At 44.4% G+C, this 25,299-nt stretch overlaps 3 protein-coding genes across 3 annotated transcripts; all 3 read right to left on the reverse strand.

Moving 5' to 3' along the window:
- Window positions 1–6: 6 nt before the first annotated feature.
- Window positions 7–8,852, reverse strand: syngr2b (synaptogyrin 2b). The gene is made up of 4 exons (XM_079999672.1): window positions 8,655–8,852; window positions 5,876–6,113; window positions 4,954–5,090; window positions 7–2,028 (listed from the first exon to the last, which is right to left on the reverse strand). The coding sequence occupies exons 1-4, from the start codon at window positions 8,763–8,765 to the stop codon at window positions 1,759–1,761; spliced, it is 756 nt and encodes a 251-aa protein (XP_079855798.1). The 5' UTR covers window positions 8,766–8,852; the 3' UTR covers window positions 7–1,758.
- A 759-nt stretch (window positions 8,853–9,611) lies between these two features.
- On the reverse strand, window positions 9,612–13,544 carry LOC307229399 (Fc receptor-like protein 5; the record flags this gene model as incomplete). The annotated part of the gene is made up of 9 exons (XM_079999399.1): window positions 13,434–13,544; window positions 13,302–13,322; window positions 13,026–13,149; window positions 12,225–12,400; window positions 11,843–12,029; window positions 11,510–11,616; window positions 11,095–11,367; window positions 10,666–10,971; window positions 9,612–9,634 (listed from the first exon to the last, which is right to left on the reverse strand). Exons 1-9 carry the CDS (start codon window positions 13,462–13,464, stop codon window positions 9,612–9,614), a joined length of 1,248 nt encoding a protein of 415 aa, XP_079855525.1. The 5' UTR covers window positions 13,465–13,544.
- A 430-nt stretch (window positions 13,545–13,974) lies between these two features.
- tmc8 (transmembrane channel-like 8) lies at window positions 13,975–25,099 on the reverse strand (the record flags this gene model as incomplete). The annotated part of the gene is made up of 27 exons (XM_079999400.1): window positions 13,975–14,124; window positions 14,212–14,281; window positions 14,379–14,406; window positions 14,741–14,848; window positions 15,164–15,496; window positions 15,617–15,889; window positions 16,350–16,622; window positions 16,789–17,064; window positions 17,509–17,535; window positions 19,106–19,109; window positions 19,626–19,769; window positions 20,684–20,800; window positions 20,882–20,960; window positions 21,270–21,419; window positions 21,615–21,745; window positions 21,941–22,127; window positions 22,382–22,491; window positions 22,584–22,644; window positions 22,768–22,919; window positions 23,046–23,216; window positions 23,352–23,499; window positions 23,640–23,779; window positions 23,861–23,913; window positions 23,997–24,131; window positions 24,234–24,382; window positions 24,577–24,767; window positions 25,094–25,099. 27 exons carry the CDS (start codon window positions 25,097–25,099, stop codon window positions 14,104–14,106), a joined length of 3,537 nt encoding a protein of 1,178 aa, XP_079855526.1. The 3' UTR covers window positions 13,975–14,103.
- Between the last annotated feature and the right edge of the window lie 200 nt (window positions 25,100–25,299).

Here is a 25,299-nt window from a genome sequence, read left to right on the forward strand (position 1 = left end):
CTCCTGTTTATGAACAAAAACCACACTCTTTCATGTCTTTGTCTGGCTGATGTACTTAAGTCTAAAAAGTGGGAGCCAGGATTTCTTCTTAATTTTTTTTTTTTTTTTTTAACTTTCCACATTATTTACATTACGAGACAGAGCAACAGGATGCGACAACTAGAGTCCACAACTGACCAACACAAAGGCTTGGGGAAATCGGCTGATTTTTATAGCTGTATTTGTAGTTCAACCCTTGACTTCCTGAAATATGATGAACCAAGTTAATTTAGGGATTGTGTATTGTCTCTTTCACAGGTGTATTTCCTTTTAGTATAAATTTGGCTGCTGGCTACATTTATAGGCAAACCACATTGAAATTGGTTGTAATTTTTCTTACTGGGTATTTATCACATACTTGTGTTCTATAAAGGTATGGATGTCATTACAAGCACTTAAATATATTAAAAGGAACAAAACTGGAAATCAGAAACCTTGGCATAATGGTGAGCCTGCCTGGCACATGATCAGCTTTAACCTGCAGTCCAGGTGGCGCAGCCTTCATGACATGGCACAGGCCTCATTTTCCATCGATGGTCATAACTCATTCGCCTTTTGTACTTCATTAAGTTCACATGTGTTGTATCATTGCATTTTATTGTTGGTGCAAGTCAATTAATATTTATATCAGTACTATGATACAAATACAAAATGGCAGCATAACACATCTAAACAGCAATTCTATCTAGTTCCTATAAAAGAGACTTTAGACCAAATTTATAAAAAGTTGGCTGGCTTGACCAGTACACTGACACAGTACCGGATCAATCACTGTAAGGTACCTCCTATAAAGTAAACCAGTGTGCATGCTGACATGGTGTGTGCTTTTTCCACTTAATCTGTTAACCTGCCTACACACTGGGGTCTTTGCAGTTCAAACAACAGTTTGGACTAAAAGTCAATGGCATTTGTGAAAACCTTTGTAGAAGCTGTAAATGGCAATATTGTTACAAGCATTTCATATGTAATGATTTAGTATGAGGAGAACACTTATAAATTAAGCTTTTAATAAATGCATTTCATTTTCCGTGCCCCTTGCCTCTGAGTCTTTATGGATGTTTGTTGTAACTTCGTACTCAAAAACCATCACTGGTGTGTGTGTGTGGAGAAAGTTAACAACCACAACCTCTTTCTTGTCTACACAACAGAGCTAGTGTTGAAACCAATTTTGCCGTGAGGGTGAACAACTTTTCCGGTCAACTGGAATCCTAAAAGCAGATTTATGAGCGAGACATTATCGTTGCCAGATGATCAAATGATCTTTAATCCTAAGAATAGAAGCGTATGGACTAAGGAAGATTTCACGCCACCAGGATGGGACTTCCATGGAGCCATTTTTCCAGTGCACTCTAGGATGAACAAAAAAAAAAAAGTGAGGAAAGAAAATATGCTGCTAGTGTTGTCCATGACTACAACTCTTACTGGTGGAGTTTTGATTATGTCAGTTCACGTCGTCTCACCAAACCTTCAGGATCAGCCCATTTGAGGTAAAAGTTGTATTATTTCATTGGCCGATAGGTCTAGAAATCAGACTGCCCAGTCACCAACACCCAGACATGTATTTACTGTGTATCTGACCGCAGGCATTGGGGCTTTGATCCTCTACTTAAACCGCAGTGTTCCCACAACTCCTGCTTGCTGTGACGCCGCCGCAACATCTGGGGGAGTGGATCTTGAATCCTCTGCGTGGCGCTCCACGAACAGGGGGCGTGGAACTCCCTAGTAAGAGGGGGGTTGGTACCCCGCCTCGTCCTTCGGCGGGGGGCCGGGGATGAAGGGAGGCTGCTGGTACACGTCGGGCCCGTTGCCGGGGTAGGACGAGTAGGTGGTGGGGTTGTAGGTGGTGGGCGTGTAGGAGGTCGGGGCGTAGGTCGGGGGGTAGGGCATACGGGGAGCGTGGAGGTCTGCCGGCGGCTCAGTGTATGTCGGGATAGTGACGTCGTCCACACCGTGGCGGTAGCGGGCCAGGGCAAAGTAGGTGAGGATCCCCTGGGACACAGTGAGCACACGACTGTCAAGGTGGTTATCACTTTGTTTCATCAAGGAGTAAAATAGTATCAAAAAATTTGACTCGTATATATATATATATATATATATATATATATATATATATATATATATATATATACATACATACATACATATACACACACACACACACACACACACACACACACACACTGTATACAAAAATATAAATAAAAAATCATGGAAGACATTCACCTTGCTGTATTGACAGAGGATGGACATTTTGTATTCATATCAGTGGTGGAAATATCTCTGCTTATCGAATTGGATATGCATTCCTCATCATTTACCATCAGTTTTAGGCCCTGTTATTAACACTTCAAAAGGAGCTTTACTAAATGTTCGGTCAAACAAATCTTTAATAAATTATTTCATTGTAAACAATGAACTTGATTTCATGCTTTTTCACTTGGTTAGATGGCAATGGCAACGCAGCATTTATTGAAGCGTGTACTCCAAATTATAGCGTATAGAATTGATTTAAAAAAAAGTCCTCTTGTATAGTAAGCTCTAAATGGTCAGAGATGGGATGTAGGAAAAGAGACACAATGTGATTTTTGGCCAACAGTGTTGTGTATGTGTGTCTAGGATTCTAGGAAGCAGATGAGAAATAAACAGTTCGAAAGAAAGACAAAGCAGGTGAGAAAATATGACAATGGGTTTGTTGTGTGCATTCTGGGCGTCATGATTGTAAAGTCCAAGTCCAAAGTCCAAGACGCCACTGAAATAAGAAAATAATTTGCTGAGGAAGGCTTATTCTTACCCACGCTTTTAACTGATTTCATTCTTTCAATTGTTTTATTATTCTACTTTGTAAATGCATTTTGGGTTGCTTTTACGGTCACTATCTGATGGCCTTTTAACCTAAAGCACTTTGAGTTACATGGTGTGTATGAAAAGTGCTGTATAAATAAAGGTTATTATATGAACCTGTTTACGCTGTCAGGAGACGCTGGCATTTTGAGGGATTTGATTTCTGCAGAAGAGAAATGAGCACAATACCGTGCACACTCTAACGGGTGGAACAGGACTGACTGAAGAATTATTCAGAGGAGTTTCTTAAGTGAGAACGAAAAGGCAGAAGGAAAGAAAAGCCCACGTCTTCAGGGACACACACTGCTGATAACACCAGAGACACCAAGGCAAAACAGGACGGTATGGGGAGCTCAGAATGTGCAGACCGGGAACAGCCTTCCAGGGGAGAACAAGAAAAAAAATATAACAGGATTGTCTAAGGAATACAATATCTGGAAAATATAGGATAATAATAGTCAGTTTTTTGGGGGGGGGCGGGAATGACTCAGGATTTGATGACATGGCTTTCAGGTCATGCAACTTGACCAGTGTTTGGCTCAACGCTCCATCTTCCATCTTCATTTCTGTTTGTTAATCTATATAGCCCTTAATCGTCAGTACAGTCAAAGTCACAATTATTAATTATATCATCGCCTGATATTATTTAAGTCAATCACAACTGTTTTGCAAATAAGCTTCCAGAAGTGGACATCGGGGGAAACAGCAAGGTCTCTTTCCCTGTGGTTGGCCACAGTTATGACATCATTTTTGAATATGATTTTCAGCATTTGAGAAAGAGAAGGCAGATGTACGTGCCTGTGGCCATTTCCCCTGCCACACGCCACCCAAGTGGCGTTTCCAGGGCCCTCCAACAGAGAGACAGCCAATGGAGTTGTAAAGTACCATTTTTATTGTAGCGAGTGGGCTAGGTGGAACAAGCCAGAAGCAGATGGACAGCATGTCATGACAAGGGCTCCTCTCCTGTGTGTGTGTGTGGGGATGGTTTTTTTTTTACCTATTGCTCATTGATTACTCTAATGAGCAACTGGCGCACAACCACACTGATCCTGTCTTTCTGCTTCACTGTTTATTGCGTGAGTTACTATATAGGGCCGACTCTCAGAAATTCCGTGATACCCTGCCAGGTGTGACGCTGCTTTCATCACGGCTAGACTCTCCAGCTCAATGCTCAACTGCAGTCAGTTCCTAAGGAGCCACCCTAATATTGGGCGATGGTGGCGCAGGAGGTAGAGCCGGTCGTGCAGTAATCACGGGGTTCCTGGTTTGATCCCCATTCCTCCTGGCAGCACGTTGAAGTGTCCTTGAGCAAGACACTGAACCCTAAAGTGCTCTCGATGAGCTGGTGTGCACCTTGCACGGTTGCAGCTGCCATTGACGTATGAATTTGTATGTGAATGGGTGAATGTGAGGCCTGTGTTGTCAAGCGCTTTGAGTGGTCGCAAGACTGGAGAAGCACCATATAAGATGCAGTCCATTTACCATTTATTAGGCGATGCATTCATAAGCTAAGGAATCGCTTATACAAAAAAAAAATACTCTGCCCCCCAGAGTATATGTGTGTGTGTACACACACACACACACACACACACACACACACACACACACACACACACACACACACACACACACACACACACACACACACACACACACACACACACACACACACACACACACACACACACACACACACACAATTTGTAAATGGCACATCAATATAATTTTTTGAGCACTCATCTGCAGATAAGAAAAAGCTATAGTAGCACTTCATGCCGTATTATAAACTCTATAACACTTTTACTTTTAATACTTCAGGTGCAATGAAGTACAAGTGTCAATAGGGTGCTTTCACTTTTACTCTAGTTATTGTGTGTCAGGGTATTTGTACGTTTATTTCAGTAAAGGGTCTGAGCACTTCTTCCACCTCTGTCAGATATCCTCAATCCGACTGGAGCTCCATCTTAAATGGAGGCTTCAGACATAGTTGCTTTGTGTGGCTCTTTAAAAGGGACGTAGTAAATAAAATAAAAAAATAAATAAAAAAAAAAAAAAACATATAAAAACCCTCACCCAAGTTGCGATGGAGAAGAAGGAGAACGCCACGATGGCGTGGGCGGCGTCCTCAGGGATGGCGCTGACGTCCTGTGTGCGACCCCACAGAGTGGCCAGCAGGCAAAAACACACAAACCACATCAAGGTCCACACCCCTGGGCGGAAAGAGAGAAAATAAATCAAATGTGTGTTTTTGTCTATGGTTTCATCGATGGGATACGTGCTTAATGGGAGTTGAAAAAAAGGAATCTGCGTTTTTATCTTTAATCGTACACAGGTATTGTCATGTGGCTCAGAGACAGAAAGGCTATACACCCGTCGGAGTGACGGAGCTCCACTCATTGTTGACACAACAATTCTTCTTTTTAGTTCCGTACCATGTAAATAATTCCGCCCTGCGATCGAGTGATTATTATACTGATGCATATCTGCGCATCATTATTACTTGGGATGGACCAACGCACTTCACCCACCACCAATCGTAAAAGACTGTCGACTTTAAATAAAATACTGTGAGCAATGATCAGTTACTTTGAGAGAATCTACCAGAGGAATTCGAGCATCTTTGCCCGCAGTGGTGTCGTATAGGGCTCGGAAAGACGTCCTGCTATTAAGGAATGTAAAGATAGAGCGAAAAAGGGGGATTGTTGACATAAAGATCAACAGGCATCAACGACGTCGCCCCCCCCCCCGGAGTCAAACTAACTTATCTGAGGACAGTGAACAATCGGTCAAACGGTTCCTCGGACCGAAAAAGACAAACTTGATTTTAGGTTAATATAAGACTGATATTCAACACCAGCGTCAGTCCCACCCAGACCATTTACAATATCATTATCGTACACTAAAAAGCCAGAATCTGAACCTCGATTAAAAACAAAAAAAAAACTGTGTTCTCAAAACGCGAGGCCCAGTCCTCCCGCGTGGGGCGCCTGCTCACCAGAGAAGCCGAGGTCGGCCACGACCACGTATTTCCTCTCCTGCGCGTTGCTCATGAGCGGCATGTAGGCGTCGAGCAGGAGGAAGACTCCGCAGGCGAGGAAGGCCAGGACCCCCACGCCCACCGCGTAGTGGCAGGCGGGGTCGCTCTGGTTGAAGACGCACTTGGCCTGGGAGCTGTAGCTGGGGTTGATGTAGCCCTCCGACGTGACGCAGGCAAACACGACGATCGCAAAGATCTGGGGGGAGATGGACAGGAGGGGAGGGAGATTAAAACGCTCCCATTTATTTGAGTCGGAGAAAGCAAAGCTCACGCTTGTTTATCTAAGTGGGTCTCCCAGGATACCGGCGCAAGGCGAAATCGACGACCATGAAACAACCTCTCCATTGTTCTTTTTTTTTTTTGTAATTCACATGTCTACGAGGCGGACACGAACCCTCGTCGTCTCCCAGCGAGCTCGTCCAAGCCATCATTACATGCTGTACAACAACATGCAAACGTTCGTCCCATCGCGTGTAATCCTTTTTCTCCCCCCTCCACAGCTGTTTTGCCTCGCTGCCTAGATGTATCCCAACTCCTCCGAATAACGCCCCCCCCCCCCCCGCCCCCCCGCGCCCCGAGCCCTGCCGCGCTCCTTCCTTCCTTCCGCTCCTGTCCTGTGCCGCAGGTGAATCGGTGCAAACTGTTGATGCATGGGTCCATTATCCGCTCGGTGGTCCGCCCGGTGTCTGCTCCGCTCTGGTTACCCACCTAACCATGTGACCTACTTCCCAGTGCAGCTGCCTGCCATGTGACTGGAGAGACACCAGCAGCTCCACGATAACATCCAGTATCAGAGTGTCAGGGAAAGAAAGAAAGGAGGGGGGGGGGGGGGTTCATGTGCTGGAAGAGGAATGAGGAGAGAAAGAGGCCAGGCAGAGTGATCTTCCTTTCTACTGATATGAAACGACGTGAGACGCGGCGGGCCTAAGCAGTGTGGCAGCGATAGCAGGTGGTTCTCCCCGCCCCCCTCTCTTCTAAGAAATGCCACGGTGCATGAGGCGACTTCCCTCAGAGCAGTTATCAGAGCGGCTGGGGTGAATTCCAATCTTTGCGCTCGTCGGGTGAAGAGAAGGGAGGGCGACAGGTTATTCGGATCTTTCGCAGACAGATCAGACAGATTACCGCCGGCGCAGTACGCCCTGGGAGCTCTCGCGGCCAGTCCCACGGAAGACGGCGATGTATGATTTCAGACAATGGCGTCCAACGAAAAACGAACGGGAACAAAGCCGCGCAGTGTCCGATTATTTGTCCCCCGGTAGCCCCCCTGTTTGCTTCGTTTTGGAGTCCCCAGTCAGCAGATATAATTAAGCACTCCAAGACTCTCATTGTGCACTGTGGCGGCTCCAGGCCGAGGACGCAAAGGTCTGCGAATGTTTTGTTTTTTCCCCCCCCTCCCGACTGAAAGTAAGCAGCTTCAACCGTCAGCATTTTTGAGAGCATCCAGAGACGACGTCAAGCGCAAGGTTGACTTTTAGGTTTGAAAACCCGATGATTCAAAATAAAATTTTATTTAATTAAAAAAAAAAAAGAAAAAGATTCTCTGTACCATACGGAGAGAAGGGAGGGAGGTTCTCAACGGCAGGGATTAACCCGTGACGCTGAGGAGGGGAGCAAGGGGGGCGAGGTGTCACCTTACCTTACCAGGATTCCCCTGTTTACTATTAACACAGCAGGCTCATTCACTGGGAGCCAGAGGAGCCATTGTAGCCTGCTTCACCTGTCTGGCGGAGATTCAGTTTGGCATTTGCATAGCGCTCCGCTTTCCACCCCGGAGAGAGAAACCTGTCCCGACCAATTCAGGTGGGAAGGGCGACGAGCAAACCTGCCAAGCTACAAATATAACGTCACTGGGATTATTAGTGGTTGTTTTTGATGTAAAACAATTGACATTATTTATGACAAAATGTGAAAATAGTCAAATATGTCAGTCGTTTGTGCGCCATAGGCCCTCTGAATAGTTATGGATCTCTTGCTGTGGACGTGGACTGTGACATTACTTCGAAACGGAAACATTGAACTTTTACATTCTCGTTCGCCCTCGTCGTCGCGCTAAGGCGGTGGCCTCGCTCCCTTCTCCAGAGACCGCCTCGTTATGTCGTCTCTGTTTCTCTTGGCGTGTTTTCATCCGGCGGCGCAGCTCTCTACTGTGAATGTTAATGCCAATGTAAATGTCCCCGTTGTTGCAAATGTCCGAAAAGCTTTACCTCATCTTGTCTTAACACTATGGCTACTCCGCTTTCCGCGCACTGCTGCCCGGGGAAAGGCGGACCCCGCCACCAACATATCAACAGCGTTGGAGAACGCGTTAAACGGACGTTTCATACGAATGGGAAGCTAAAAAAGTATCAAATATGGATTAAAAAAAAACAACCAGTGATATTCTTACTGGTTACCACTTTGATGGGCAACTCAATTTAAATGTCTTTGAATTATAGAACATACGACGGTAGCCAATGTTGTGTTACTCTCGTCAAAGTTATCGTGACAACCTCGAGCGTCCCGCATGTCTGTAACACCGAGAGCTCGCGTTACAAGCGGTCCCACCTGGAAGCTTCGGGGAAATTTAATCATTTCTATTTCCAGCGTCTGGCCGCGACACCTGTTGTTGTCACCCCTCCCATAATAAGACTCCATTTCCTCTAATAAGACTGTATTCCCGCCCGTAGCACGTTGACCGTTGCACCCCCGGCGCCACTGGGCTGCCGACGGCCAGTTTGACGTCTCCCCGCGCACTCACCCAGCTGAGGAGCCGCACAATAGTTTGCGGCTGTCGGGCAAACTTGCGGAAATCGAAGCCTCCCCCGGCCAGCGCGGCTCCGTACGCCCTCGCGGCGCCCGTCTCCTCCATGTCCCCGCTCCCGGTCCGGATCAGATCCCGCGGTCACAAGATCCGCAGCGAGGTGCCCGCGGCTGGACAAATAAACAAACCGGTCCCAGTCACTGACTGCGGCTTCTGAGAACAGGATCCACCCATCGGCAGCGTCGGCTCCCGCGGGGTGCGTCAGACCGCGTTAAATGCTAAATACATTCGATTTTGCATCATGGAAAGCAACAAATGGTGTTAATGTAAGCGCATTACTTTTTTTTTTTTTACTGGGATAATATTATTTTAAAGTTTTATTGTCGTTTATTAGTATTTGAATTTTTTGATTCACATTTGGAAAATGGGGGGGAATAGTCAGCAGGGGGCAGCATCGCGCGTCATTAGAATAAGTTTGTCAAGTGGCGATTATTAAGGTGCCTTCAGCTGCAGTTCAGCTAACGGCCGCTAGATGCCGCTCCGGAACCCCCCCCCCCTTCTCTATGTAGGTCAATGGAAAAAAAAAAAAAGAGACTCAATAAAATCTCAATATCTATCTAAATAAGACGATATATCATTACCAAAGCATGTTTTATGCAGCATAATGATCTAAGATGGGGTTTTTTTTTGCAAAAAATGGTACCGATGATATGGTGTAGAATATACACTGTATACTGTATATCGAGGACACTGGATGTTTTAAAGATTTTTTTTTTATTATTATTGTGAAACAGACAGAGGCCAAACCTAAAAATTACAATTTGTAATTCAATCATTCTAATCTTTATATGACAGTAGATTTTTAACTTTTGAAAGCTGACTGGACATGCACGGCACAGCTATGGTACAGGTTCATCCTCCAATGTGTTTTTCACCTCATCAGTCTCAGGCCACTCATCCGTCGATGCTATAGACGCCTGAGAAGAGGATCAGGCAGTTATCTCAGAGTGCGGAAAAATGTCTTTGAATGTGGAATAGTTAACTTTCAGTGAATTAGATATTCAAAAGATTGATAGATATGGGTGGATGATTGATATAGGAGGAGCGTCTTTCATTGTTACCATTAGACATACCAAATCAGAATCATTCATCGTAGCTGTTCTCAAAACATCACTGTCCTCTCTGAACTCCTCCAAGTCCTGTGAAAGAGTAACATGGTTAAAAAATTTGTATAATAGTATTATAGGAATAGGAAAATTGCATTTTTCTTTCGAGTATGACGGTGAAATTATTAAAATATAAAAACGGTGAACAGTCTCTAGAATGTATATGTAGTTTGAGGTATTGAGTAAAGTGAAAGGTGACGCACAAACTCATCCTCATAAGCTAGTATCATGCTGTGCATCTCCAGACTCCGCCTGAGGAAAGAGAGAACAAAGATGTGCAACTGATAGAGCTGGTTTGGAACCAGCCCGAAAAGGGCTTTTTATTTAATATTGTATTTTTTTTCTTACAGAGGCTTATCTCCAAACTGCCTTCTCCCTGGAATTAAAAAAGAATATACTGTTATTTGTATGTAGGTTTGACATTTAACAAGAGTAACAAAGGTCCATCCTTCAAGATGTACGACACACAATATAAGACAATATATAATAGGGTATTGAACAACGAAACAACACAATATTGAATTACACATGATATATGCTTTTCAATGATTCTCAAAAGATGGCTGAAGCTCTCGTCGATTTTCAGCCTTTAAAATATATCTCAGGGAAATACTGATCAGTGTAAATGCAAACTTACTAAACATCACTCCAACACAGCAACATATAGAGACCAAGGTTACCAGGAACAAGAAGCAGCCAAAGACAACCACAACCACCAACAGTGGAAGACGATTCAGCACTGGAAGGTGGAGGAGGAAATGTGGTTGAAATAATATAAAATCACATCCCATAGACATCGGTTTCTATACTTTTTTTGGGGCCGGCCAATGTATCAGTAGTACCTTCCATGTCTAAATACAGGTCTTCACTCTTTATACTAGTGGTATTGTCAAAGCTGTCGGACACTTCACAGTGGTACGTCCCAGCGCTGCTCCTCCCCACAGAGAGCAGGAGCGCGGGCGGCTGCGGAGGCTGGTGCACCGCCCAGTAGAACGTCCCTCGGCTTTCCAGGAGGCTTCCGTTGAGGAACCACTGGTAGCGTGGATGGGATCCCTTGGCCACTTGGCAGAAGAGTCTCAGTCCAACCACACAAAAGTCCTCTCCAATGTCATAGTCGAAATGAATCGTCCCAGGGCCACCAACTGATACTGTTGGGATGGGATTATTACAGGGGGGTTTTCAGGCCAGGTAAATACATACAGATAAACAAATAAACAGGCTATAGCCTATGAATAGCCTTAAATGTCCACACAATTATACAATCCACATACCCACTTCTAATGCCATCCATCGACTATGCGTAATCCGGTCGCCATTCTCTGCCTGGCACTGGAGCCATCCCAAATGGTAGTCTAGTTCCACGGCAATGGTAAATGTGGCGTTCCAGTCGTCTACTGTCTTATTAGTGACAAAGTCTGTTCTGTTGTAGAGCGAAAATGTGATCGGGAGAGTCCCCCTGGTCGACCGACAGGTGACCAAGGCCGAATAGTTCTGGAAGCTCCTTTTCACCACGGTGAAGGAGATGTCCGCGTCAGACACCAGCTCTGTGCACGGGGAAATGGTTGTTCCAGTAAACGTACCGCATGTACGGCACAGGAAGTAGGACCTATGAATATTTCTGCGGCATTCTGTTCAAATCAAGCGCCACCATCACTGTCCGTCCATTGTATAGGGAGGAGAGCTGACCTTTGACCGTGATGAGGACTTCAGGACTGTGGGCGGTGTAGACCTCCGTCTCGTTGAATTGGTTGGCGGCGACACACGCGTAGCTCCCGCTGTCTCGGGGAGTGGTTCTACGGATAACACGCACGGCTCGTTATTTCATTCACATCTGCATAGCGGTCGCGAAATCTACCTGCGGGTGTCAACGCCTTCACGATCCAATATCCAACACTACCGTTCTGTTTTCAACAAGGAGTGCACCCACGTCCTGGCCAAGTGGTCGCATAGACCCCACCCCTCATATTTCTTACTTACTGCCAATAAGACACAAAGGCGTCAAGTTGAACATCCACTGACCTATAAACCAAGAGTTGCTCATGCACGGGAAAGCGGAAAGGAGATTGGAGCACATGCTGGCCATTGAAGAGCCAGCTGTAGGAGAGGTGGTTCCCAGATGTGACGTTACAGCGCAGCGACAGAGTCCTCCCCTCATAGAACTCCACCGGACCCGACTGGACGACAAGCTTCGCACCGCGCACCGGCTCTGCAAGGAAGGCACAGCAACGCAGCCTTGAACGCACATGAGATAATTATTATTATTATTTTTTAAATAAAATAAAAGATAGAGTACGTCACGCTTTAGGACCCATAGAATTAAATGTAGAAAACCCCAAAAACAGCGATGTCAGTTTTTCGGATGCAAAAATGTGCGATTGTGTGGCCTGACTCAGAAACTCACCGACGACCCTGAGGTGGTGTCTGTAGCTGACGGTGGGTTGTATCCGGGAGTTGTTCTGCACACTGGCCACACACTCCAGGAAGCCCTCGTAGGACGCTCTGACGACCACCATGAATGTTGCCTTCTCCCCTTTAATGGAGGTGTATTCGCCCAGGAACTTAGACCGGTCGCCTTCCCTAGAAAATGTCCGATTTCAGCGAGAGGGTTTCATTATTCAACAGACAGATCCCTTGTATTTACTATTCTTTACCAGTGATTGTTACATTTCCGTCTGCCCCTCAGATCTAGCTTGATGTGACCAGTGTCGGCTGGTGACGATATTGGATGTGAGGGCAAAATTAAAGTCTAATATCCGTCAATAACCAGCACTGCAGGATCACATTTCACAGCCTGTACATGTTACAGCGGTGGCACTAGAAAACCCGCATTCCCAGGTTTCCATCTCTGAGTGCACCCAGTACGGCCCAAACGCTCTTTGGTTTTGGAATAAAATGGTCTTTGTCGTGAACTGAGCCACCAGTGTCACCGTGTAATTTATGTAATTTGTGCAACACGCAACACTGCAATAGGCTGATATGCACAATGATATGCAGAGCTTAGGGCTAGTGAGTAATTAGACCCTCCAGCCCCAACTTGACATTACTCCGACTCTCGTTTCTTTTTCCTTTTTTCCCCTGCTTTACCCAAGAGTAATTTGTTTCAAGGTAGTTGCTGACGTGGAATATGACAACATACGTATTTTATCATATTTACTGTATCTTAAAAAATATATATAGGCGGAATACTTAGCCCTACGCTCACTTATATAACTGCAGCAGAATGAGTTCTTCTGGGAAAGTTTTCACCTCACAGCCAAAGTCTACTATCTCCCCGACCAAAGCTACATTGGGGCCGTCCAGCATCGGAAATCCTAGATATGCAGCATCTAGAAAATGCAAAGGTATAAATAAACACTCTCGGCAGATGGTTTGGTGAAGTATGAGGTGGTATGAAAATAACAAAATGGTATCAACTCATGTGCATGAGTACACACACAAATACATTCACAACATTAACACCTAACAATTAATATCTTACTGGTTTCCATGGCCCAGTGCCCTAGTGAGAGGGGGAAAAAGAAAAAGAGTTAAGGTTAGAAAAGTTCCAATGCGTTAAATAATATTCACTACTATTCACATTGTTATCGGGTTCTTGATTAGAATATCTTACCCATTATAACGACGAATATTAATGATGACATTCTTAATGTCTACCCGAGTGTAAAAGGCGCCCAAGTCGAAAAAATAATATGGTTTATCCTCCTAAATCTTCTAAAATGAAAGACGGGGGTGGGGAAACACTTCTGACTTCTTCCCCAAAGCGGTTCTATTGTGACACTATTTAGTGTCTACTGTCAGTAGTGCAGCCGTTTGGATGTCTGGGCATGTGCACGCATGCACGCACACACGCACACACGCACACACACACACACACACACACACCGAAGCATGTGCAAGGAACTGATAGTGTTGTACTGCCCCTCCCTCTCAATTTCCACCCTCTCCCGTAATTTTCAAGATTCATGAATAAAATGATGCCATGTTTTTAACCTTTATTAATATTTACTTGCTTATACATTTTTTAACTAATACAAGTATAGTAAATCAATTATATTATCTTATATTCTAAAATTCGAAATGAGAATCAGCAACAACTTTTTAATAGCATCATTTTAATTTGAACAAAACAAACAGTAATTATCAGGTGAGGACAATGGAGCTAATGTAATGTCAGTAGAAACACAAAAATGTCTGTTGAGGACAGAGAGCCAACATTTTAAGAAAGATATCCGATCTGATCTGATCTCGGGTCTCCCAGGTTCCAGGTGTAATGTCCCATGTCACACTGTTATCTCCAAAGTCTGAAACAATAATGAAAATGTTTGTTTTTGTATCATACATCCATATTTCAGCTTTTTAAATCTTTGTCTACATTGGTAAATATATACCTGGTTGTGGACATCGCTATCTGTGCTAGATGAGTCCATCCGCCCGAGGGACAAGGCATGTGCCTCTGACCTGGGAAGGAAATGGAGACTTCATTTGATGAATATCTGGGTGATTGGCATTGTGCAAAAAATAATGAAGAAACGGCAGAACAAAAAGAAAAGTTTACTGTATTGATCCACCAAGGCCAGCGTGGGCTAAAACGGGAAAGGAAAACAAGAGGAAAACAATGACTTGGAGGCTGATAGAAGCCAGGGTTTTAAACACTGTGTTTCACCATTTGAAATGGTGTGTTTAGCCTGGTCAAATTCAAATTTGCTTTATTGGCAAAGCAAATATTCGTTAACTCCCGTAGCTTTACGTCACAGGTGATAAAACCATATGATAATGAGATGTAATGGATGTGAGAAAAACAACATAAGGGAAGAGGCTCATTAGACAGTTATAACAGACGAGTGAACTGATTTGTAAAGTCAGTCATTATTCCTACTTCTATATATTTCGCAGCTAAAAGGGATTTTTCGTACACACCTTGCTGGTGCAGCATCTTCACCACAAAGACCACGCCCCCCACCAGCATGACTAACATGAAGCAGCAGAAAGAGATGCTGATGATCTCAATGATACTCATAGAGACACCTGTGGGGCAGAATACACAGTGGTGTGGTGAAGTGTCTATCTATCTATCTATCTATCTATCTATCTATCTATCTATCTATCTATCTATCTATCCATCCATCTATCTATCTATCTATCTATCTATCTATCTATCTATCTATCTATCTATCTATCTATCTATCTATCTATCTATCTATCTATCTATCTATCTATCTATCTATCTATCTATCTGTCTGTCTGTCTGTCTGTCCATCTATCTAACTGTCTGCCGTCTCAGTTTTTTTTCATACACATACAAATCCCTCTGTCTGTCCACGTGAGCAGTTTCCATCTCACCTGTCATTTGCACCAGCACGGCTGGGCTCTCCAACCAGGGTGATGAATCATCGTAGCTGTCCCTCGCCCGACACTGGTAATACCCGGACACCCCTGGGTCCATCGTGGCGAGGATCAGGGCACGCCTGTCGTCCGCCAGGACAAAGCGACGGCCCATAGACTCTAAAGGAGACTTTGTGTGGGTGTCAGTGGGGAGGACAGAGCTGTTGAAGATCCAGGAGAAGGAAGGGAACGTTCCTCTGCTCAACAGACAATGCAGTTTGACACAGGCCATTTTTGCGTTGGCGTCGTATAGATATTCCACTTCCACCTTCACGTCGCCTCCGACCGGGACTTGAAGGGTCGGCAAACAGAGGGAAAAACGAGAGGGAATGAGCCGCACGGCTTTTAAGTCAAACTCATACTCATCAACCATCCCAAACTATGAGCATGGAAAACTATATAGACCCGTACCTACTTCCAGAATCAGAGGCTCGCTCATCACCTGCTGGACGTCGTTCTTTACCAGACACCGCACCGTGCCCATGTCCTGCCCGGGCACCACGGCAACAAGGAACGATGCCTCTGTGGAGTTGGCCGCAGTGACGGAGCCCAGTTCCTCTCCATCCAGCAGGAAGTGAAAGGTGGCAGGCGGGCTCCCTCTGGACGTCCCGCAGGTCACATTGCCACTGTAACTGGTTCCCACTTTGGAGATGGTGAGGGAGATCTTTGGTTTGGGTAAGAGCACTGGTGACATAGGAAGTAGAAAAGATTAATAAGTGAACCACCCAGCGATGGTCTCTATCTAACCCAGACGTTCTTAGCCTTGGGGTCGTGACAAAGTCATATGCAAATGGGGGTTATGGGGTTTCTAAGACAGATATATTCATGTTCCATTGATATATTTTAATTTGAAACCAAATGTTAAAAAGGCTTAAAATATCGAATCATTTCTAAATGATCCATTTTCATTGAATCCATGCTCTATAATATCATAAAAGTGGTCTATGCAATACCCAAGTTCAAATATAATATAATACATGGTAAGAAAGATTGTTATTCAGCCTCAATCTGTTTATTAAGATTCAGAAACCTGACTTTATCCTATGCGGCGTGTTTCTGTTTTAAGAGGACTTAGACAGTCGTAGTATAGTATTGCACGAGTAGTATTGATGGTACACAGACTGAATAGCTGTTGAAATATTACCTTTCACCATCACATGGACCTCCCTGCTGCTGGAGGACCTGTTTTCTTTCTCAGCCATGCAGGAGTAGATCCCAGCATGCCGAGCGCTCGCGTTCTCCACCGCGAGCTTGTTCCCTGCGAGGCGGAGCGAGGGCAGGGTCTCATACGTCACTTTCCTCCTGTCGAAGAACCAGGTGTAAGAAAGGCCGAAAACCCCGGCGACGTCGCAGCTCAGGAGCAGATGCGACCCCTCGTACAGAACGGGAGGGTCGGGATCAGAGGTCAGCCTGGCTCCTAGGGGGAGGAGGTGTATGAGGAGGGGTGGAAGGGTTTGTGTGAGGGGCAATTGAACACAATACTATAGCGTACATATAATACTATAATACAATGTCTCTTCTCTCTCTCTCTCTCTCTCTCTCTCTCTCTCTCTCTCTCTCTCTCTCTCTCTGGAGCTACTCACTCACTAAAAGCAGCCTGATACTGTTGCTTTCTCCCGTGTGTCCACCGGCTGTCGCCCTGCAGTGGTACAAAGGCTCCGACGTTCCTGTGACCCGAACGGGAAACGACGCGGGTTGCCCTGCCTGGAGGTTACGGGTTGCGATCACTTTTGTGTCTCTGATCAGCTGATAGATAACAGGAGCAGAGGAGCCGGGGACTTCACAACCAAAAACCACCTTAGACCCAAAGTAGGCTATGTCTGGACCGCTCAGCACGGGGATGGGGGCGACTGACCCATCTATAAAAACAAATAAAATAAAATCAATAAAGTCAAAAATACATGATCTGTTTGTTTGGGTTTTTTTTGGGTCATGATTCAAATATTTGCCTAGAAGCAATGAACCACAATAGATGTTGTGTGAAAATACACATAAATACATTGCAGTATATACTGTAATATACATAATTATTAATTATTTTTCCACTTCTTGTGAATGTTGTTTTATATTGTATTGCCCCCCCCCCTTTATGTGTTATGTTTTTTTATGTATTCAGTGACATTTTCTGCTGCTTTCTGGGCCAGGTCTCCCTTGTAAAAAAAGATTTTGAATGTCAACTAAACCAACCTGGTAAAATAAAGGTAAAATAAATAAAGAAATACATTAATAGAAAAATAGATTACAGTACCAGTCAAGAAATGATGAACACATCTTGCAGGTATTCATACATTTGTGAAACTTACTTATCTTTAGGACCAAGTTCAGCAAGCCTGGAAAATGTAACATCAAAAGCAGAATCGTTGAGGTTGTGTTAATTTATTGTCGAAATGATGTGTCTAAAAATTATTAGAATCTATTAGTTTATCAAGAGATGTTTTCAACTCACCCAAACCCGGGAGCAAAATAAATAGTGGAATCTTCATATTTTAGTTCTGTACGCACGTGGTTAGTGTGTGTGTGTGTGTGTGTGTGTGTGTGTGTGTGCGCAAATGGTGGGGTGTCACACACATGTTACAGATAGATAACACACTGAGTTTAGGTATAATTGTATTTCGGCTTCACTTTCGCTCCCTCTGATCAGTTTCAACACACGGGCGTAGATGTAAAACTCTAAGTTCAATTATATAAAATATGTAATTCAATATTTAAAAAATGGAAAAAAGCTCATCACCTGCAATGTTGAACTAAAATCCAATAACTAATTTCCATTTTTGTTATTTCTACATTTTTGTACAACAACTTTCTGTAAATACAGTTGCTCCATTACAGCTGTCAAGTATACTGTATTTATTATCTTTGGGGATCTAGAGCTAAGTGATAAGACTCACAATAGAAGCACTGTAATCCACCTTCTCTTCTTCTTAGACTTCATTTTAAGACCAGTAGAGAACAGAATTGGACCACACGAACCAGGGTGTGTGTATGGAAACCACCAATAATGAATGAAGATATCAAGCGAACTCTCGGCTGACCTCTGGGGTGTTTTTCTTGTTTTTTTTAGCCTCCGGACAATGGTTTACCTTGAACGAGTGTCGATCCTGAGGTTCGGATATGTGCTCCATGCCCTCAGTGATTTTGGAAACAATGCTTTAATTTTACTTGATGACATTTGTAAAGCAAGTAGTGTGCTTTTCGTTCAGCAACATTTGCGTTCATAATAATTTCCAGAGGGCTTTCCACGTTTTGTCTTTAGTTTCGTCACCGTTCTCTCCTTTTTACTAAAAATGATTGAGAAAATAACATATTGACATATCTGTATTTTGATTAAAAAAAAAAAATTATAATTTAGATTTAGAAAATATGATCAGAGTCTGACGTCTGAGTCCCAATATGAACCACATTTATTCTGGAAGTATATTTGCACACAAAATAAAATAAAATCTGCAATAGCAGTGAACATATGGAAAAGTTCTCTGTAGCTATGAACTAATCAGGCCCCTCAGATCATTAAAAAGCAACCATCAGGTACATTTTTTTTAAGTTAATTTACAGTATAGGGTTTATGGAGAAGATGATTTAAACATGTTTTACAGGCAGAACGGGCAAGAATACAGGAGGTGATGCAGCGTTCTGTAGCAGCTGCAAAAATATAATTATCTATGTGGTGAGGCTGCGTTGAGTTATTGTAATCCAATCAGTCTGGTGATCTGTTTTATTTGTGTTGTCCTCTCCTTTGAGGAATACCGATTTGTTCACGTAGTAAAACTGTGGAACTAGGACTGTGAAAATAAAATCGACTTGACTAGATTTGTCATTCCCGATAGATGAAGCTAGAGAGAGACTTTGGATGATTGTTTGGTCATGATCAGAAAAACTTAAACCCTGTGGCTCAGCCAGTACAGATCTACCAAAAACAACAATAAACAGGACAAAAGAAACAAGGAGAAGAAACAACAACTTCAAATGTCATATAAAAAAAAGTGCGGTCACACTGAAATGCCTACCGTATTTTCCGCACTATAGGGGGCACTGTCAATGAATGGTCTATTTTCGATCTTTTTTCATATATAAAGCGCACCGGACTATAAGGCGCATTACGCGAAACAAAACAGTCAGGTAAGTCAGTCAGTCAAACTTTATTAAACGTGTTCACAATAACTCTCAACATTGTTCAAACGTTAATGAGCGTATTCACAATAACTCCCAACCTTGTTCAGTTGTAACACGTAAAATACAACACAATACACTCACTTTTTCAGTTCATTCCTCGTCCACAAGTTCTACATCTTCAGTGTGCGAGTTTAACAGTTGGGCGATTACGGCATCCAGCATGCCCGGATCCCTCTCGTCATTATCCGAGTCAGTGTCGTTGCTGTTACCTGGCAGTTCAGTGATGATTCCCGGACCCTGTTTTCTCCACAGTGCGGTTCACGGGGATATCAAAGGTGAGGGGAACCTCGTCCACGTTGGCGATGTGCTCTGGTCGGATCTTCTTTTCAGTAAAATTGTTTTTGCAGTATGGGCGGAAAGTGGCCAGTTTTTCTTCGTAATCTTTTGGCAGTTGCTACGAGACGAAAGTTCGTGTGCGGATGGAGAGATTACGTCTTTTCATAAAATGAAAGCACCAAGAAGGAACGCCTCAAAAGTCATTGATATTCATGTAGTTTACCAAAGAAGTACTAAGACATGTTGACAGAGCGCCGTGTACCACACAAAATCGCTTCGAGGTCAGTAGGCACAACCAGAATGAATCCATATATAAGGCGTATTTTCCGGACTATAAGGCGCACTTAAAAGCCTTTAATTTTCTCAAAAAACGACAGTGCGCATTATAATCCGGAAAATACGGTACTTCTGCAGTGAAATAGCCTGACTATAATCTGGACAAGTCCACTCTGTTATGCAAAGTGTTCTCCCAGTGTCTTTTGTTATCAATGAAAAGCATTTTGTGCTTTGTGCCAACATTCCTCTCTGGCCTTGGAAGCAGCAACAGTTCTGCGTTTTGCAGGGATGGTCATTGCAAATGTATTACTTTATTACTATACTCACTGAAAAAAAAAATCTAGAAATGTACAAAGTGTATAACCACACGTATAACCAGTAATGTGCTATGCTAATAAGCCCAATCTAATTTCTCTGCATTTTGCATAGCGCGTTAACTACAAAAACAGAACCGCGTGAGGCCCACTCCTCAGGACCTATTCATCTAGGTGAGCTATAGCTGAAGCAAGTTCAAGTCCAAGTTCAAATTCAAGAGATTATTTGTCATACATATATGCAGTGAAATGTCATGACACCCGGTGATTACGCACAATAAGCTCTATAAGCTGTAAAAATACTTAAAATACTAAAATGTGCGTAACCGGCACGAGGCGCTTGCGCAGGCGGCTGACTTGGACTTTCCAATAAGAGGAAACATGCCGGGACACGTGACATCATCATCTCTCAGGCTCGCGGAGGTGATTGCATGGGGTCCACAAATTGGTCGGAAGGTTGGTCCGGCCCAGTGCCGGCGGTGTCCGCTCTCTTCCTTTTGCTTTGTTTCCGGAGCAACGTTGCATGTTGTTTCACGAGAAAACGCTTGTCCGAAGTGCTCTGTAAAATGAAAGATCGTCTCAGTATTTCCACAGCGTTTTCTCTGAAGGCGAATAGCCCAGACTTTTTACCACGACTTACTATGACCAGCATATCTTTCAGTCTCTCGATGGCTCTCTGATTGGCTCGTCCCCGCGACACATAGGAAGTCAAGATCACACTGAGGAAACATGATTTCACATTATTATATTAAGTCAGCGATGAAAGGCCGAATGTATAATCATTTGTTGATTAAATTTTTCAATGCCAAAGCCACCAAATATCTAATTACGCAATTTGGCTTGAGAAAACCAACTTGACCACTATAAGTGTTTTAGTATCGTTGTCACAACGTGAGGAAAATAGACAACGCGAATTTAGTGATCAACATAAGAAAATATCTCTTTATGGGTGCACACAAAGATAAACATATGCAAGGAAAATATCTTTGCGCATGTTTCCAAGTAGACAGGCCCATGGCCGCGCTTACATTTCCGACAGTATGAGCGGCAGAGCGAAGCCCTCGGAGCTCATGTAGCGCAGAGCATTCTGGGCCAACGTGGGGAGGCTGTCCAAGCACACACTGGTCACATTAAACACACTGGCGCTGCCAAACGGACCAGAGGAGGACGTGGAGGACCTGGCACACAGACGAGAGATTTAAAAAAAAAAAAAAAAAGAGGCCTAACGAGTTGCCCATGAGATATGCGAGGGGGGGGGGGAATAAAGAAAGAGTCCGAATGAAGAGTTGTGCCGGGGTACATGATGTCCATTAGTTCAGGCCTGAAATATGACTTGGTTTCTCTGCTGTGGTTTTTCTCTCTCTCGTTCTCACATGTAGAGATGGATGGCCAGCGCGGTTGCGGCCATGAAGAGACCCAGAAGTAACATTAAGTGGAACAACACTGAAGAACTGGAGGCTCTGAAAATCCTCTGCTCTGGAACGCAGCATCGCAGCACGTTGAACTATCCGGGAGCAGAACGATAAAAATAAAATAAAATAAAAAACACACAGCAAACAAGCAAACAAACAAACAAAAACGGTCACGGAGTGGAGAAAATCAGAGACGTGTGTCAACATGAAGCGACGGCGAAATTGAGAATCAGTCGAGAACGCCGATCAGAAATAAATATGTGCTTCAAACTGCCATCCGTCAAAACCTTCTTGATGTAGAATGTCGCCACCAGGGTCACAGTTCCAAGGAAAGGCAACAGGGGGCAGTAGTAGAGTCCTGCCCAGGACACCGTCTGCTTGTAGACCAGATCAAGCACATTGAAAGGGATGAGGAAGTGCTGTTGGCCTGACCACCGTGCGAGCCGGCATGACGGGCACTTTTCCTTCAGCAATCTGTGGCACATGGGACAGAAGGCTCGGGAAGTCAAAAAGGCCCTTTATTTATTTATTTTTTAACCAAAGTTGAACGATGATAACTACAGCATGGACCATGACTCCAATGTGTTGTTTCGCGGCACAAACATAAACATACTGCAGCGAAACATATAACATAAAGCACATTTTTCAGCGTTTCAACGATATTCATTATATTCCCTGAGAATGTCTCGAAGACAAAAATGAGATGGTTCATTCCAAAGCCAACCCACATTCTGGGGTAGGCAAAGAGCAGTGTGTTGCAGAAACAGGCGAGGAAGTCGAACACAAAGAGCTTGTACATCTCCCGGCCGAACCGGTGCTCCCAGCACGACGGGGAAATCTGCAGACACAAGAAACGTGTTAGGTAGAGAATACGGGTTATTCCCAAAACGGATGTCTCGCGTCAAACGTCGCAGCTCGTTCTTAACTCACTGGCTGACGGAAGAGGAAGAATAGGAAGATCCCGAGTGAGGCCAGCTTAAGAAAGATGCTCCTGCAAAACAGAAGTGGCAAAATGATCATACTGTGTATTATATATACAGTATATATTATATGAATATTCTGCATATTGTACATAAGTCAAAAAGATTATTTGCATTTCTGTCTTGGTCTTTACCTCACTAGGGTGGTGTTGACCTGCGTGGTGAGGGAGTAATCCTCAAAGGAGGAGATCTTACGGAAGATGTGAGGAAGAATCAGGTTGACCAGAGTTATGACAATGGGAGGGAGGTATTGGAGGAAGATCCTGTTCAGCCAATGGTGCAGGCTCTGAGAGGCGCAAAGAGAGGAAGATCTCAGACGTCCCGTTCAGAGTGCGCGCACCCTACGTTAACGCAACCGCCTCCCACGAAAGAGGTGGGACCGTCTGGTCGGACGCCGGGATTGAAGTCTCACGTTCTGGCTCTCGGACTCCAGCGTGGTGGCGTAGAAGATGAGGCAGAAGGCCGCGCCCAGCAGAGTCAGCACCAAGAAGTTCAGGAAGATCCTGAGCAGGTAGAGGCGAATCCACTGAGCCAGCGTCCTCTGAGCTTCACGCAGGTGGAATCTCTGCTCCTCCAGGTGCAACTGCGGGGGGGGGGGGTGGGGGGGTACACCAACAGGACGGAGGCAAGACAGGGTGTTTGCCGCGGCACCTTTCCACTGGACATGACCGTGAGTTTTTGCAGCTTTGGTTGCATGGCGGCTGTGTCGTCCCCTCACCTTGAGGTCGTTCCGGATGAAGCCGTGGTTGAGGCAGGCGGACGCCGGGCCTTGGACGGTGAAGTCCCAGCCACAGAAGATCTTGAAGCTCACGTTCACGTTATAGCGGTTGCCCAGCAACCAGCTGTGCTTGTAGCCAACCACCATTCTAACGAAGACGTTTAGAGTAACTATTTTGATACATTTAGATGAGCTGCAGATCTAAGGTATAATAGTGCGTCATCTGGAATCGAATCATTTGTAATTTGACAGATTATTTTTTTTTATTGATTGTCATGTCACACGGACCTGCGCACCACCATGATCACACTGACGATGAGGATGGTGAGAATTCCGGTGAAGAAGAGTATAGGTGTATTAAAGCACGGCCAATTCAAGGAGCCGCGTGTGTAGAACCCATAGAAAACTGGAGAGCGTTCAAGGAATCCCTAGCAGATGTAGATAGATAATACAGTGAAAGGAAGTTAAAAAGGATTTTTACCTTGAAAAGCAACAACAAAAACACTCACCGTCCCCAGGAAGAAGTCTAACACGGAGTCATTGCCACCAAAGATGAGAGGATCTAAAAAAATTACACAATAGTGTATTTTAGACTATGTCGGCTTTATTGTGGTTTATATTATGCAGTTAAGACACGTCACTCACCAGTATTGTTGCCTCTGCCATAAAATACTGTAGGCCCCAAAATAAAAGATAGTACAAACACACAATGTAGTATGTTTAAGTACACAAGATATCTGAGGAACAGAAAATAGGCCTTGACGCCAACTCCAAATCTACCTGTAAAAGACAGCACAGGTCACGTAAGGCCTTGCAAACAATAAGTAACGATAAGCTCCATGTGAGAAACAATGCAAAGTCACACTGTGGGGCCCCTATTACTTTCAACAGTGTGGAGAATGTGTTGCCATGGCGACAGCTTCGATACAGCCACGCGAACATGCCCTCGCAGTCTCTTGTTGTTGATGCTCTGGCTGCGCCTCCAGGACTCCCAAAACCCAATGTTGCGTGTTTGCAGCTTCCTCTGTTCCCTGTTGGGCAGGTGGAGCAAAGACGGAGGCGAGAATCCAAATGCATGTCGAAAACAACTCTGGATCTTTCATATTTTTTTTTTTAAGTTTCATCTCTCTAGGTACTGTATGGTCACCGACGCGTCTTGGTCGGAGCTAAGAGCCAAATTTCCGTCGAAGCAGTTGTTTAAGGTGTGCCGTGTGATGAATCCCACCTAATTTCTCTTTTCCCCCGAATGGATATGGCCAGTTCTCTGAGAGGCTTGGAGGACGCCTTGTCTCTGGTCCCATTGGACGGACCACCGTGGAGAACACTGTCTGTGGGTTCTGAGTCCCTCCAGTCACTGGGTCCCGTTCCCCGGGGGCGGGCGGCCTGGACGCTGGGAAGCTGCTCCAGGATCTCAGCCTGATAGTACCCACACACTTCCTCAGACAGAGCAGAACAACTGCTCTCCTCTGTGGGCGGGCAAGCAGATAACAGACGCCCAAAATGGATTTTCAACATTGATTGAACATCTATTTTTCTCACCGCAAGCAAATAACGTAAGAACATGTTTACATTTCATCATCAACTATAAAAACCCCTTAAGGGATAAATGGTAATGGTTACAAAAATACAGTAAAGACGCGTAAACATACTCATCAACGCACGGACATTCACATGCAGGGCAATTGATGTTGAAATCCAGAATCTATCTCATGCACTACACACACATAAACATTGAGCTCAACCGTCATGCAGGCATAAACACATTTTAATCATTTTCATTTACCCGAGAGAAGTCTTGCGAAAGTGACACTTTTGTGTTCGTCCATTTCTTCGTCTTCTTGGCTTCCTTAATTTGACATTCATGCAAGCGCGGTCTCCTTGCAGCTCACAGAAAACACAGCCGCAGGCGACAGAGCCAAACAAAATCCAACACAACCGTAATGATTCT

Source organism: Zeus faber, assembly GCF_960531495.2.
Source record: "Zeus faber genome assembly, chromosome: 4".
Classification (NCBI taxonomy): Eukaryota; Metazoa; Chordata; class Actinopteri; order Zeiformes; family Zeidae; genus Zeus; species Zeus faber.